The following is a 13245-nucleotide window of genomic DNA, read 5'->3' as shown; positions in this document are numbered from 1 at the left end:
TGGGCACACATGAACCCGCATCACATACATCACATATCATAGCATATCATCATGGCATTTCACATCATTATGTAAGACAGGACTCCACATCCTATCCTAGTGGACATGACCTTTCTTATTGTGCTTGACCTTCTATAACCTTTATGAGCCCAACACTCTAGGTCCGACCATATGAACCTAGGGCTCTGATACCATTCTGTAACGACCCAAAAATCGGACCGCTACCGGCGCTAGGATCCAAATCGGCTTAAGGCCGCCGGGACCCGTAGCAAGCCTGACATCTAACCTGTAAACCTGTATAATCTCATACATGATCAACAACATACATAAGAATTAAAAATTTTCTTTCCATATACATCAACCATACTCAACCTATGCATGCACTGTATATAACATAACTCATAAACATTGATCCCTCTGTGGGATCTTATCAGTGCCCCCAAATGGGTGACATAACATATGTCGAGTTGGTTTACAAAAACATCATAAAAATCTCTAAGATCATGTATAGAAAGGGATACAACAATCTATGGTCAAGCACATCTCTAACATCCATAAACATCATCTCATTACATAACTATACTGTAACATTACATCGTTCTATGATTTGTCATGTCCACATTCTATCTATTACATAAACAATCTTTACTCTAACTGACCTCCTCTTCTATCCTGTACCTGCAAGCCTGGGGGTAAAGGGAGAGGGGTGAGCTAAAAGCCCAGTGAGCAGAACTGTAAAACATATTAACACTATGCTCTATGAAATGCATCATAACACAGACAATTCACATAAGGGTTGGGTGAACTTGTCACCAATTAGTCCAAGCTAACTCTGTGCCAAGCCGTAGCATGGGGTCCTGGTCTTCATGTCATACATACATTACTTACCATTGTCCTAGGGCCTCCTCTGGGCTCCTGGTCTTCGAGTCCCATAACCGTGCAAGGCCGTAGAATGGGGTCCTGGTCTTTCCTTACTCTGTGCCAGGCCGTAGAATGGGGTCCTGGTCTTCCTGTCATGGACTAATTGGGTCATCCAACATTCACCCACATCAACAACAATCGATGCAATGCGGCATATTCGTGAAACTAATGCAATCATCCTATTGCATAATCATGATGCATGAAACATGATAAAACATTTAATTTAAAAGATTAAGTTTAGTTCCACTCACCTCTGGCTGACTCTGACAACACCGAAGCAGCTGAACTCACTGCTGGGGTCCTTGGTTCCTCGGGTCCGAACCTACACAGGTGGACTCAAATGAGGGACCAAACATACTAGAACATATCTCTAAACTACTCCCCAAAAACCCCCTAAAACATCATGAAACAACCATAGAAAAACATGCAAAGGAGGCCTGGACAGGGCACTTTCGGCGGCAGGTTCGGCGGCCGAAAGTCCCTCCAGAGCCGAAAGTCAGACAGGTTCGGCGGCACCTTCGGCGGCCGAAACTCCCAGACAGAGACAAAACTCATGCATGTTCGGCAGCACTTTCGGCGGCCGAAACTGCCAGACAGAGACGAAAGTCTCCCTTTCGGGGGCAAGCTTCGGCAGCCGAAAGGCTGCCTCCCCAGCCATGTTCGGCGGCCGAAAGTCCTTCGGCTGCCGAACCTGGTTTCTGCCAAAGGGCAGAAACTTGGCTCCTTTTGCACATTTCGCCTCCAAACCTTCCAAACATGCATTAAACCTATTCTACCACACACATACACAAGCATACATGTTCCTAGGGGCCTCAAACCATCATAAACCCCATCTACAACACATCAAGCATCCACATTGTTCATGAACATACATTTATACCCATAAACATAACCATAACCTAAACATGCATTCTACCCCATAGATCTACTTAAAACTTACTTTAAACATGAAATGAGCTTAAGATCGGCTCTTACCTCTTGAAGATCGAGAGAGAGACGACCTAAACTCGAAGTTGGGAGAGCTTGAGTTCTTGAACCTCCAAGCTCCAAAACTTTGCTCAAATCTTCAAAATAAAGTTAAAACAAATGAAAATCTTGAAAGATCTAGAGGAAAGACGCCAAAGATGGGTGAAGGGCGGCGGAGACTCACCTTGGCCGAAAATGGGAAAAAAGCTCGCCCGTTTTCGGCTAAGGGACCCTTTTATAGTGGTTGGCCAGACCACATTCGGGGGCCGAATGTGCCTCCGCATGCATGCCATGTTCGGCGGCCGAACTTGGGGTTCAGCGGCCGAACCTGGACTTCCCTCACTTATGCTTTCGGGGGCCTAAAGCACACCCGCAACGCATGCATGTTCGGCGGCCGAACTTGAGGTTCGGCGGCCGAACCTGAGTTTTCCTCCAATGCTATTTTCATGCAAAAACTCATTTTCTTTCATGCTTAAAACATAAAACACATTAAAACATTTCATAAAAACATGGTTTTACCCTACTAGAGGCTTCCGACATCCGAGATTCCACCGGACGGTAGGAATTCCGATACCGAAGTCTAGCTGGGTATTACAACCAAGCTCGTGGAGCCTGTTTCAAACCATAAAGAGACTTCTTCAGTTTGCAAACATAATCAGAAAACTCAGGTTGCACATATCCTGGAGGTTGCTGCATGTAGACATCTTCATAAAGTGTGCCATGTAAAAAGGCATTATTTACATCCAATTGCCTTAACTGCCATCCTTTAGAAATTGCAAGAGTAAGAACTACCCGAATTGTGACCGGACTAAATGTATCAAAATAATCACGCCCAGGTTCCTGAAGAAATCCTTTGGCAACCAAACGTGCCTTGTACTTATCAATAGTACCATCCGGTTTATGCTTAATCCGAAACACCCATTTGCAACTAATAAGATGATGTTTATCTCTCGGAACCAGCTCCCAAGTTTTATTTTGCAAAAGAGCATTGTACTCTGAATCCATCGCCTGCCGCCAAAGTGAACTTGCCAGAGCTTTTTTAACTGTTCTTGGCTCGAGTGTATCCTGTAAAGGATATTTAGTTGTAAGATTAACAAAAGAAGAATTAAAATACTTTGAGTTAGGCTTCCTTTGTCGCTGCTGCCGTTGTACAGGAGCTGGAACTGAGTCTTGTGAAATAATCGGTAGTGGCAAATCTAAATCAGCAGTAGAATATTCAGTCATCAAAGGTTCAACTTGTTGAGTCTCAGTACTAATTAATGGCATGGCAGATTGATCAGATTCTGCTGATAATGCTGTAATAGATTCTGAACCAGTACTCGAAACCAACAAATCAGAATCACTTGGAATAGAAATTGCCAATGGAACCGAAGTAACTGCAGTTGGTGCAACAGGTGATGAATTTTGTTGTTGTGCCGAACCTGTACAAGAAGCATCTCGAAAATAATCTGTAAATTGATGAGAACTAGTGCAAGTTTCAGATGGAAAAATATGCTCAACAAATTGAACATGACGAGACAAATACAAACGATTAGCCTTTGGATCGTAACATTTGTATGCAGATTGAGTTGGAGAATATCCAAGAAAAATACAAGGCAATGAACGACACTGAAGTTTAGAATTATTATATGGCCTTAGCCATGGAAAACAAAGACAACCAAAAGATTTCAATCTCTTAAAATTATGAGACATACCAAACAATCTAGAGAAAGGTATTTGAAACGAAATAGCGGACGAAGGCAACCGATTGAGCAAATAAACAGCAGCCTGGAAAGCATGAGACCAATAATTAGAAGGTAAAGACGAAAATTGTAACATAGCAAGACCTGTTTCAACTATTGAGCGATGACGACGTTCAGCAGTACCATTATGCTCTGGCGTATGTGGAGGTGCTGTATAATGGGAAATACCACAAGACAAAAAATGATGCTTAAGCTTTTGATACTCCCCACCATTATCAGTGAACACATAAATAATTTTAGTGTGAAAATAATTTTCAACCAATTTCTGAAAGTGGATAAACAAATCATGAGTATCAGATTTCTTCTTCATGGGATATAGCCAAACATACTTAGAATAGTGATCAATAAATGTAACATAATATTCATAGCCATCAATAGATTTTTGTGTAGGACCCCAAACATCGGAATAAACAAGTTGCAAAGGCTTATTACTAACAAGAGAATTCTCAGAAAACGATAATTTATGACTCTTGCTCATAGAGCAGGAAGTACAATGAAAACTAGAAACATAGTTAGACATAGACTGAAGACCAATATTTCGAAATACTAACAAAAGACTTTATTGTTGGGATGACCAAGCTTGTGATGCCATTCAGAAAGCAAAGACAGACACCGAGTAGTAACATTCAGCTGAGGACGTTGAGAATTAACTCTAGAAAAACTTGCACAGTAGATATCATCAATGTTCTCTCCCCGTAGCAGAGACGCCCCCGTGTACAGATCCTTCACAACAAAATAAGATGGAAAAAATTCCACAGAAACATGATTAGTGCGACATAACTTAGCAATTGAAACCAAATTCTTGCGCAGATTAGGCACACATAACACATTAGGCAATGATAAATTCTTAGAGTAAGCAGGAATTTGCACAAAACCAGTATGTGATACAGCAAGCGTTTTACCATCACCAAGTTGTACTTCCTCAGGACCTCCATAGTCAGAATAGTTTTGCAAAGAAGTTGGATTCGACACAACATGATGAGAAGCTCCGCTATCAAACAACCATTGTTGTGGAGAAGAAGCAGCCATAGCAGAAGTAACATTAACTGCAGGTATCGGTGCTAAAGAATGAGAGGTATCAGTCTTCAAAGACATATTATTCTCCTTAAGAAAGCGAGCCAATTTGCGACATTCGGCAGTAGTATGCCCAGTATATTCACAAAATTGACATACCACATCAGGTCGATAAGAACCTTGACCTCGACCACCAGAGTAAGAACCACGACCACCACGTCGATTTCCAGAATAATTGTATTTTTGTGGAGATCGATTATAATTGCCATTCTGATTTTGTAAACACCCTCTAGAACGTTGAGTGTAATTGACAGTAGCAATCACTTGTGACGTAGCTGAAACAGTTGTGGAATCTTTTTCTTGTAAGGATTGTTCATGATCAGTAAGTTTTTCAAAGAGATCAGAAAAGGTTATTGGGGTTTCACGAACTTTTAACGCAGCAACTATGGGACTGTAATCATCTCCCAATCGCGTGATAATATAAACAATTAAATCATCATCACTCACCGGATTCTAGGTAAGAGCAAGCTCATCTGCAATAGCCCTCATCTCATTGAGAAAAACAACAATCGGTTTGGTTCCCTTAGAGTTCTGTGCTAATTTAGTCTTTAAGGACAAAATTCTAGAACGAGAAACATTAGCAAAACTCTGGTGAAGCCGATCCCATGCTTCTTTGGCAGTATTGGCTGAAGAAATCAAGGGTTGAATAGTATCGGAACAACTTCCTAAAAGAGCACTGATCAAGATTTGATCTTGTCGAAACCATAAGGCGAAAGCTGGGTTGGCTGTTTTGTCTTTTTCAGAAAGAAATTGTGATGGTGCAACCCGTGAACCATCAATAAAATCAAGTAAATCAAGACTAATTAAGGTTGATTGGATCTGTTTTCTCCAAACAGGAAAATTCTCCTGAGTAAGTTTAATAGGAAAATGCGTTGGAGCATCTAATTGAATAACAGTAATAGATGACGAAGTCATTAATTAAAGTTTAAGAAAATTGGATCAGAAAACTCGTGAGAGCAGATTGCGGCTCTGATACCATATAGAGAAAAGGGTTTTTGTATTATTTACTGAACGTATTACAGGAGCTTATATAATACAAGTCTACAACTAACTAAATACAAGATAAGTATACAGCTATAACTCAAATACTAAAAATAAGTATACAGCTATAACTCAAATACTAAAAATAAATAAAACTGTTATAGTTAGTCTTTATCCTTAATATCTACAACTAATTAAATACAAGATAAGTATACAGCTATAACTCAAATACTAAAAATAGATAAAACTGTTATAGTTAGTCTTTATCCTTAATATGCACATGGTATCAGAAATAAGATCCTAATTTGAGGCCGTTATTTTTTCTTGAAACCCTAACCATGTAGGAAAGGATTGATGCAGCTGTTGTTCCCGATGAAGAAAGAGATCAGATGCGTAGAAGAGATGTTCAATAAGTGAGACAGAACGCTCCAGACTCGTTTGTTTTGCAAAATTCTGATAATCCAGGTATGACTCTGGTTCCTATGCCCTTGAATGGAGTTAACTATCTCACTTGGAGTCATTCGATGCCATTGGCTTTTGCGAGCCATAAATAAACTTGGGTTTATAAATGGTTCAATAACAAGTGCCTGTAATAGGACCTTCTGAACACGAAAAATGGTTAAAAGTTGATAGTATAGTTTTTTCATGGATTTTGATTTCTATTTCTAAAGATCTTATAGAGGCATTCTTCTATGCTAATTCAGCAAAAGAATTATGGGAAGAATTGGCTGAAAACTTTGGGGAGGGTAACGGTCCTTTATTATGTCAGTTAAAGAAGGAGATTAGTTCTTTTACACAAGGTACAATGTCAGTAGCAACGTGTTTTACTAAGATGAAAAAAACTTTGGGATGAGGTTGCGGTATTAAGGCCTTTACCAGTTTGTGAATGTGGATTGTCCAAGCTGTTTATGGATAGGGAGAATGATGATAAGTTTTTACAGTTCCTTATGGGATTGAACAAGTCCTATGATCACACTAGAAATCAGATTTTAATTCTGGATATGACACAAATGGGGAATTGCTCTCTGATCCAGAAGCTTACAGAAGGTTAATTAGCAGGCTATTTTACTTAGGACTAACAAGGCCAAACATTTGTTACTCAGTCCAATAGCTGAGTCAATTCATCCAACAATCAAGAAAACCTCACTTGGTTGCTGCTTTGTGTATTCTGCATTTTTTGAAGAGCTCTCCCTCTCTAGATCTTTTCTTTCTAGCTAGTAATTCACTGAAGCTCAAGGGTTATTGTGATGCGAATTGAGCTGTGTGTTCTATGTCTCACAAGTCTGTTAGAGGATATAGTGTCTTCCTTGCCAATGCTTTAATTTCACGGAAGTCAAAGAAACAAGCAACTGTTAGTAGGTCCTTGCAGAAGCAGAATATCGAAGCATCACGATGACAGTTTGTGAGCTACTTTTGTTGAGTTATCTGTTGCGGGATTTTCACTTGGACACTCAACTTCCTTTCCTTTGCATTGTGACAATAAAGCTGCTATGCATATTACTGCCTAACTCAGTTTTTTACAACTGTACTAAGCACTTGGATATAGATTGTCATGAAGTTTGCACTCAGTTCACTCGAGGATTTATTTCTCTAGCTCATGTTTCCTCACAGCTCAGCTTGTGGATGTTCAAGATGCGCTTGCTATCTCTTAAGCTGCGACACCCAGCTTCATCTTGAGCGGGGAAAGTGTTAAGTTATATTAGTAAAATGTGTGTTTTGGGTTAAGTAGTGATGCACAACATTTTTCTTGTATTTTCTGTTTCTATTTTCTTCATAGGTGGGAATGTTAGTTTGTTAGTTGAGACCTGTAAATGTACCAGAGCACGCATTGTGCATTTCATTCAATGAGGAAACCCTCTCTCTCTCTCTCTCTCTCTCTCTCTCGTTTTGCACAAGTTCTTCATGAGATGAGTTTGAAAAAGGGTATATGCTAGATTTAAAGATTAGGGGAATGGATATGGTTTTGAGGGTCTCAAGATTAGAACAAAGAGGGTTCTACTTGAGTTAGAGATAGTGACCCTCTTAGTACTTGCTTTTGGAGTCAGCCATGGTGCATGTACAATCAAGGTCCTAGGAACTCACAGAAACATGCAATTGCCATTAATACAAGCGCCAACCACTGCATTTGCAGTTGCAGATGGCAGGAGCATTAGCCGGAAAATCCAGATAGGTTCCAATTTGACTTGGAAGTGTTGGAGTATGGAAGTTTTAGCATCACTTTGAGCGTAGATCGGATGAGAAGCTTCGATCACATTCTTTTTTACTTTCAAGCCTCCAATATTACTTTCACCTAGAGCTCGAAGCACAGCTACATTGCAAGGACTTTGTGATTCTTCAGTAGGACATGCGGAGATTACTAGAAAGTTTGTTCGTCATTATGTGTTACATTATTAAGTCCGTTACAAATTTACTAGAGAATTATTATTTGCATTATTATTTTCATTCGAATGAGTCAACTTAACAGGCATTTGAATCCCTCTGAAATGCCATGGCTCATGCTCTTGTTTTGGCACTTCTGACTTTTCCAAATTCTTCAATAGAAACCGATGCTAGTCATTAGAATATATGAGCAATTCTTCAGCAATAGGGTCGCAAAACTGCATATATTTATTTCTAAAGCTTTCGAACCTAAAAGGTGTAAGAGTCAGATTTATGAAAAAAAGTTCATGATCATAACTTCTGCCGCCACCAAGTAAAGGTATTATCAAGATAAGATATGTTTGTTTGGATAATTATAAAAGAACTGCAATGTGGTTTTATATCTTTTTCGAGTAGAGTTCTGTAATTTACTTTATAATAAAAACAATCATGTAGTTTTATTCTATTAAAAAAATAGATCTTCTCTTTCTACTGCCTTTAAGTGGTAATAAACGCTGGTATGACATTTGAAAATTAGTTAAAATTAATTTTTAATTGGGATAAATTACATTTTAATTCTTAAAGTTTAGTAAAATATACAATTTAAGCCATCTATTTATAATTTAGTTATAATTTTATAAAAAAATAGTTTTATAGTTATAATTCATCCCTATTTTTTATAAATTAGTCACTAAATATTATAATTACTTACAAATTTTTACTTATATTTTTTAAAAACTAATATCACATATTCATTAATTTTTAATATATTATATTTGATAATAAAATAATAAAATAAAAATTAAATAAAGAATCTCGATACAATATGCCTTTATATTTAAGCTCAGAGAATTCTATACCATTTAACTTTTCTTTTATCAATGATTTACTTATTTATTTTATTTAATTAGAGCAAAAGGAAACAACATATTTTTTTATTTAATTTTCATTTAGTGTTTTCCACATAGAAAATACTAAAATTTTATAAATAGAGAAATTAATTTACATATATAAAGACTTACTTGTAATTAAAAATTTAGAAATCAATTTGTAAAAATATAAGGATTAGTTTTAATTAAAAATATAAAGTTGAAATTAAGAAATCATTTTATTAATTAAATAAAATTTTAAAAATTAAATTTAAAAATATAAGATTTTCTTTTTTTCAAATTCCATAACTGCTATCATTTTTTAGAGTTTTGTGCCGGCTCCACCGATGTTTTTATCATCCAGGTAACTTTCACAGGTACGACCTGAATTTTGGAGCCATAATATAGTACTACCTAATAATTAATTTTTACTGAAAAATTTAAACTTTAATTTCAGTAACCATAAAGTACCTATGATCCGATCAATAATGACTTGAGCTTTAAAAAAAAAAAAATGGCATTAGTGGGTGGCATTTTTAATAATTATTTTTCCCAGCACCAAACACTATTAATTAACCCAAAGATTGCTTACTCCATAAAATGGACATCCAAGAAATCTTGGACTTGGATTTTTGTTTGTCCAATAGGTTTTTATCACCACCTCCATCCCGCAATTGCATCTCATTGACAGGGAATGATCTATCTTATCACTTCTACTTAGGTTTGAGATATGAACATCTAAGGAGTAAGAGATACAGAGGGAGATTTGGCTATTTTAAAATGTTAGCGGTAATATGTGCTCGCAAAAATACGCTTAATAATCTCATACCATTTTTTTGGAGTTCAGTTAGCACTGGTCAGACTATAGGTATTTTATCATTATTAATATTAAAGTTCTAAGTATTTTTTTATTACAAATTAATTTCTAGGTAGTACTGTGTTACAACCCTCAAAGTTCAAGAATAACCAATGAAAATTTCCCCTTATCATCCCTAATTGATTATAATATTTTTCGAGTTCAGTTTCAGCTGCCATAACTCCAGACAAAGAGATCTCCTTCAAAATGAACAGCTTTTAGTTTGAACATGCGCAAGTAGACATTCTGTTATTATTAGACAAATAGCCCATGCATGAACCCGACTTCAAAGGTTTCAGAAGTAAAGCTCCGTTTATTTCGCATGGACATATTTTTTGATATTTGAAATACTGAAAAAATAATTAATTAATAAAAAATATTTTCTGATAAAAAAAAATTAAGTCATTTAAAAAAAATATTTCATCTTTTAAAAAGAAAAAGTCATTTTTTATCTTTTAAAAATTTTATTAAGACCTTTATATATTAATTTTTTAATAATATTTTATTTTTTAAATTAAAAATAAATAATAAAAAAAAACTACATTTTAAAAAAATATTTTTTAAATACAAATTATTTTTTGTAAACAAAACGTAGTCATAACTATTAGATAATATCCTTCAGTTTTTACCTGCTTCATTTGCATGACTCTAGTAAATTATGAATTCCCACGAGGGTGATGCATTAGCTCAAAATAATTGTTCAATTTCTTTTACTATTTGAATATCCATTGATTATGAAGCAGCATGAATCTTGACAGCCTTGGCTTTATCTAAATTATTATAATAGTTTATGGGTGAACAAAAGGCCTTCTTTAATTCCCTTGGAAATGAAACAGAAATCATTTCCAAGATATGCTTTCCAATTTCATTTTTCAGATGATCTAACTTGTAAAATGTGATGATAATTTTGAAAATTTTTACAGAGTATAGCAGTTTTCACTAAATTAAAATTATTCATAGTGTAATTTATTCTTTTTCCATCTCAGTTTAACCAACTCCAAGCAGCAGAAAACATGTTGATTCCACTGGCTATGGAAATAAACAGTGCTTGTCAAGATCCTGTTAAAATTTTATGTTGATTCTTCTAAATTTAACTTCGTAAAAATTTTTTGAGCTACTTTAGCAGTTGAATATAATATAAAGAGGAGAAAGTGAGCAAATAGGGAGATGTTCTGAATCTGAGTATATAAATCTTTGATTTCATTTTCTGTGTGTATATATATCTACAATTGGGAACTGAATTTGTATGATACAAAATTGTGTAGGGGAGTTTGTGGAAGCAACCCCACTAATGATTCAGGATGTTGAGAAGTGATGCTCTAGTTTTCACCAATCGCCTGTAAATGCATTCTAGCTCCTCCTCAGCTTCTTGAATGCTCGACTCCAAAGACTCCAATCCTTTAAGAAGGTTTTGAAGTTGAGAAATACTGATATCTTTGCTTGACTTTAGGATAGGCAATTCTGCATCAATCTTCTCTACTTCATTTACTTCAATTTCCACCTCACATGATACACGCTTGGATTGCAGTGCTTTTGAGATGATAGACAAGCCAGAGAGCTTTGATTTTGCCTTTTGCTGAGAAATGAAAGATAAGATCGACTTGAACTCCACAAGACTAGTTTCTTGGACTCTTGTTAATAGGCTAAACATGTTTGTCAGGTTGGAGTTATTTTCCAAGGCTGCTGTTGTGCATTTCCTCTCCTTTCTCTTCAAATTTCTCAGATATTTGCAGATAACTTTACTCAACTTCTTTCTAGATACAACATAAGCCTCAAAATCGGTTGTCATGCCAGAGTCCTTACCTTTTCTTCTACGAAGAGATAATTCAAGTTCTTGCACACATTCCTTCATCTGTGAGAAAAAGTCTCTTGTGGAATCACACAAAACCAGCAGATCCAGAGATCCACTCAATGCGTCTTCTACACACTGGCTTTGACTTTCATGGGAGAGAGTCTGTTGAGCCACTGGCATTTGAAGCAAATCATCAGTGCACTCAAACAAATTCTTTAGGCTATTCAATTTGCAGCTCATTGTTGAGGACTGAGATGCCTTCAATTTGCACAACTGCTCCTCAATATTAACAATTAGCGGATGAGATCTGGAAGGTAAACTAAATGAACGGATATGACAAGAAGCCATTTTTTTCCTTATGCAGAAGATAGTCTATCAACTGTGTGAATGTACAGGTGGTCTTGGTTGTGTTAATCCCATTGAATGAGCCTCTTATATATATAGAAGTGCAATAGAACATAAAGAATTTGACTTCTTGATTTATCTTGGTTGTCATGTTCCAAGTGTTTCATCAATGTTGTGCTATAATTAAGCAATCTGATTATAAAAATTTATGATGAATGATTAAAATATAGTCACACAAAGGGACAGTGCCTCCAAGGTTCCAACACATGCATCACCATCAGATCAAGTAGCACTGATCTTGAAGGCATGCATGCAATAATACTGATTAAACTATAATCATACATCTTAAGATAAATAATAATTAATTTATCCGATAAAAGTTGTTTCCTTCTATGCTCGCATGTGCACAAGAATGATAAAGTATTCACATCTACGAGCATAATGCAGCTATACTCTCGAAAGAAGAAAGAACAAGCATATAACAGTTTCTTTTTCTTTAGTTTATGCCCACCAATTGACAATGAGTGTTGAACTACTCTGGCTGGGATGCTTGGTACTGAGGAGCAACTAGAACCTTGACAGCCTTGATTTCAATTAAATTAGGCACAGTCCATGTGTGCTTTGTAGAAATGCATTGTTAACAAATTAATAATGCAACCGTACAGATGCTGATGACAATCAGGTCTAACAAGATTGAAGCATGATCCACTAATATGGCTGCAGATCAAGTTTAGTTGATTTCTTTATTTGAACCCAACAACGGGAGAAATATAAGGGGAACATATAGCAGCATATATAAATGCATACTTGCAAACGATCATTGAAATTTCTCAAAAAGTGAATGCACTCTGTTGATAAATATTATACAAATGAATTTTACGTTTACTAAGATTTTTTATTGTTGGAAGCTAGTCAAGTACTTTGAGGTTTATGGAGTTCCAAGGGAGCGAAGGGTAGGGATTGCAAGCTGATTTTTTTTTTGTCTGGTTATATGCTAGATTTAGAGGTTAAGCTCTAAAGGACATTGTTGAAGAGTTTATGATGCTGAGACAACAAGAAGGAATTTGTTCCGAGGATATCTGGACAAGAATGGAGAGGGTTTTATCCGAGCAGGCGGATGCCTACTTTTATCTGGATTTTTTGAAGGTTTCCCTTATGAAATTAGACCCATGGTAAGGATGATGAAACTAGGAACTTTATACCAAGCCTTTGAAACAGCAAGATTGCAAGAGAAATTAATTGAAATTACAGGAAATTACCGAAAACAGGCAGTTGGTATTTGGTAATCCTATTTGACAGTGATAGTACCAATAGCTTTATGGATAAGAGGTTGCTGAAGAG

The 13245-nt window shown here is 36.3% G+C and overlaps 1 protein-coding gene across 1 annotated transcript; it reads right to left on the bottom strand.

The window, feature by feature from the left end:
• Window positions 1–10945: 10945 nt before the first annotated feature.
• On the bottom strand, window positions 10946–11954 carry LOC110627472. The gene has a single exon (XM_021773800.2). The coding sequence runs from the start codon at window positions 11905–11907 to the stop codon at window positions 11056–11058; it is 852 nt and encodes a 283-aa protein (XP_021629492.1). The 5' UTR covers window positions 11908–11954; the 3' UTR covers window positions 10946–11055.
• Window positions 11955–13245: the final 1291 nt, after the last annotated feature.

The sequence above is a fragment of the Manihot esculenta genome, chromosome 12 (assembly GCF_001659605.2).
Source record: "Manihot esculenta cultivar AM560-2 chromosome 12, M.esculenta_v8, whole genome shotgun sequence".
NCBI lineage: Eukaryota > Viridiplantae > Streptophyta > Magnoliopsida > Malpighiales > Euphorbiaceae > Manihot > Manihot esculenta.
This window is presented reverse-complemented; position numbering and strand designations above follow the sequence as displayed.

What these genes read in the sequence shown, in the direction of transcription:
- LOC110627472 (XM_021773800.2), bottom strand. Translation starts at nt 11,907, where the DNA reads ATGGCTTCTTGTCATATCCGTTCATTTAGTTTACCTTCCAGATCTCAT.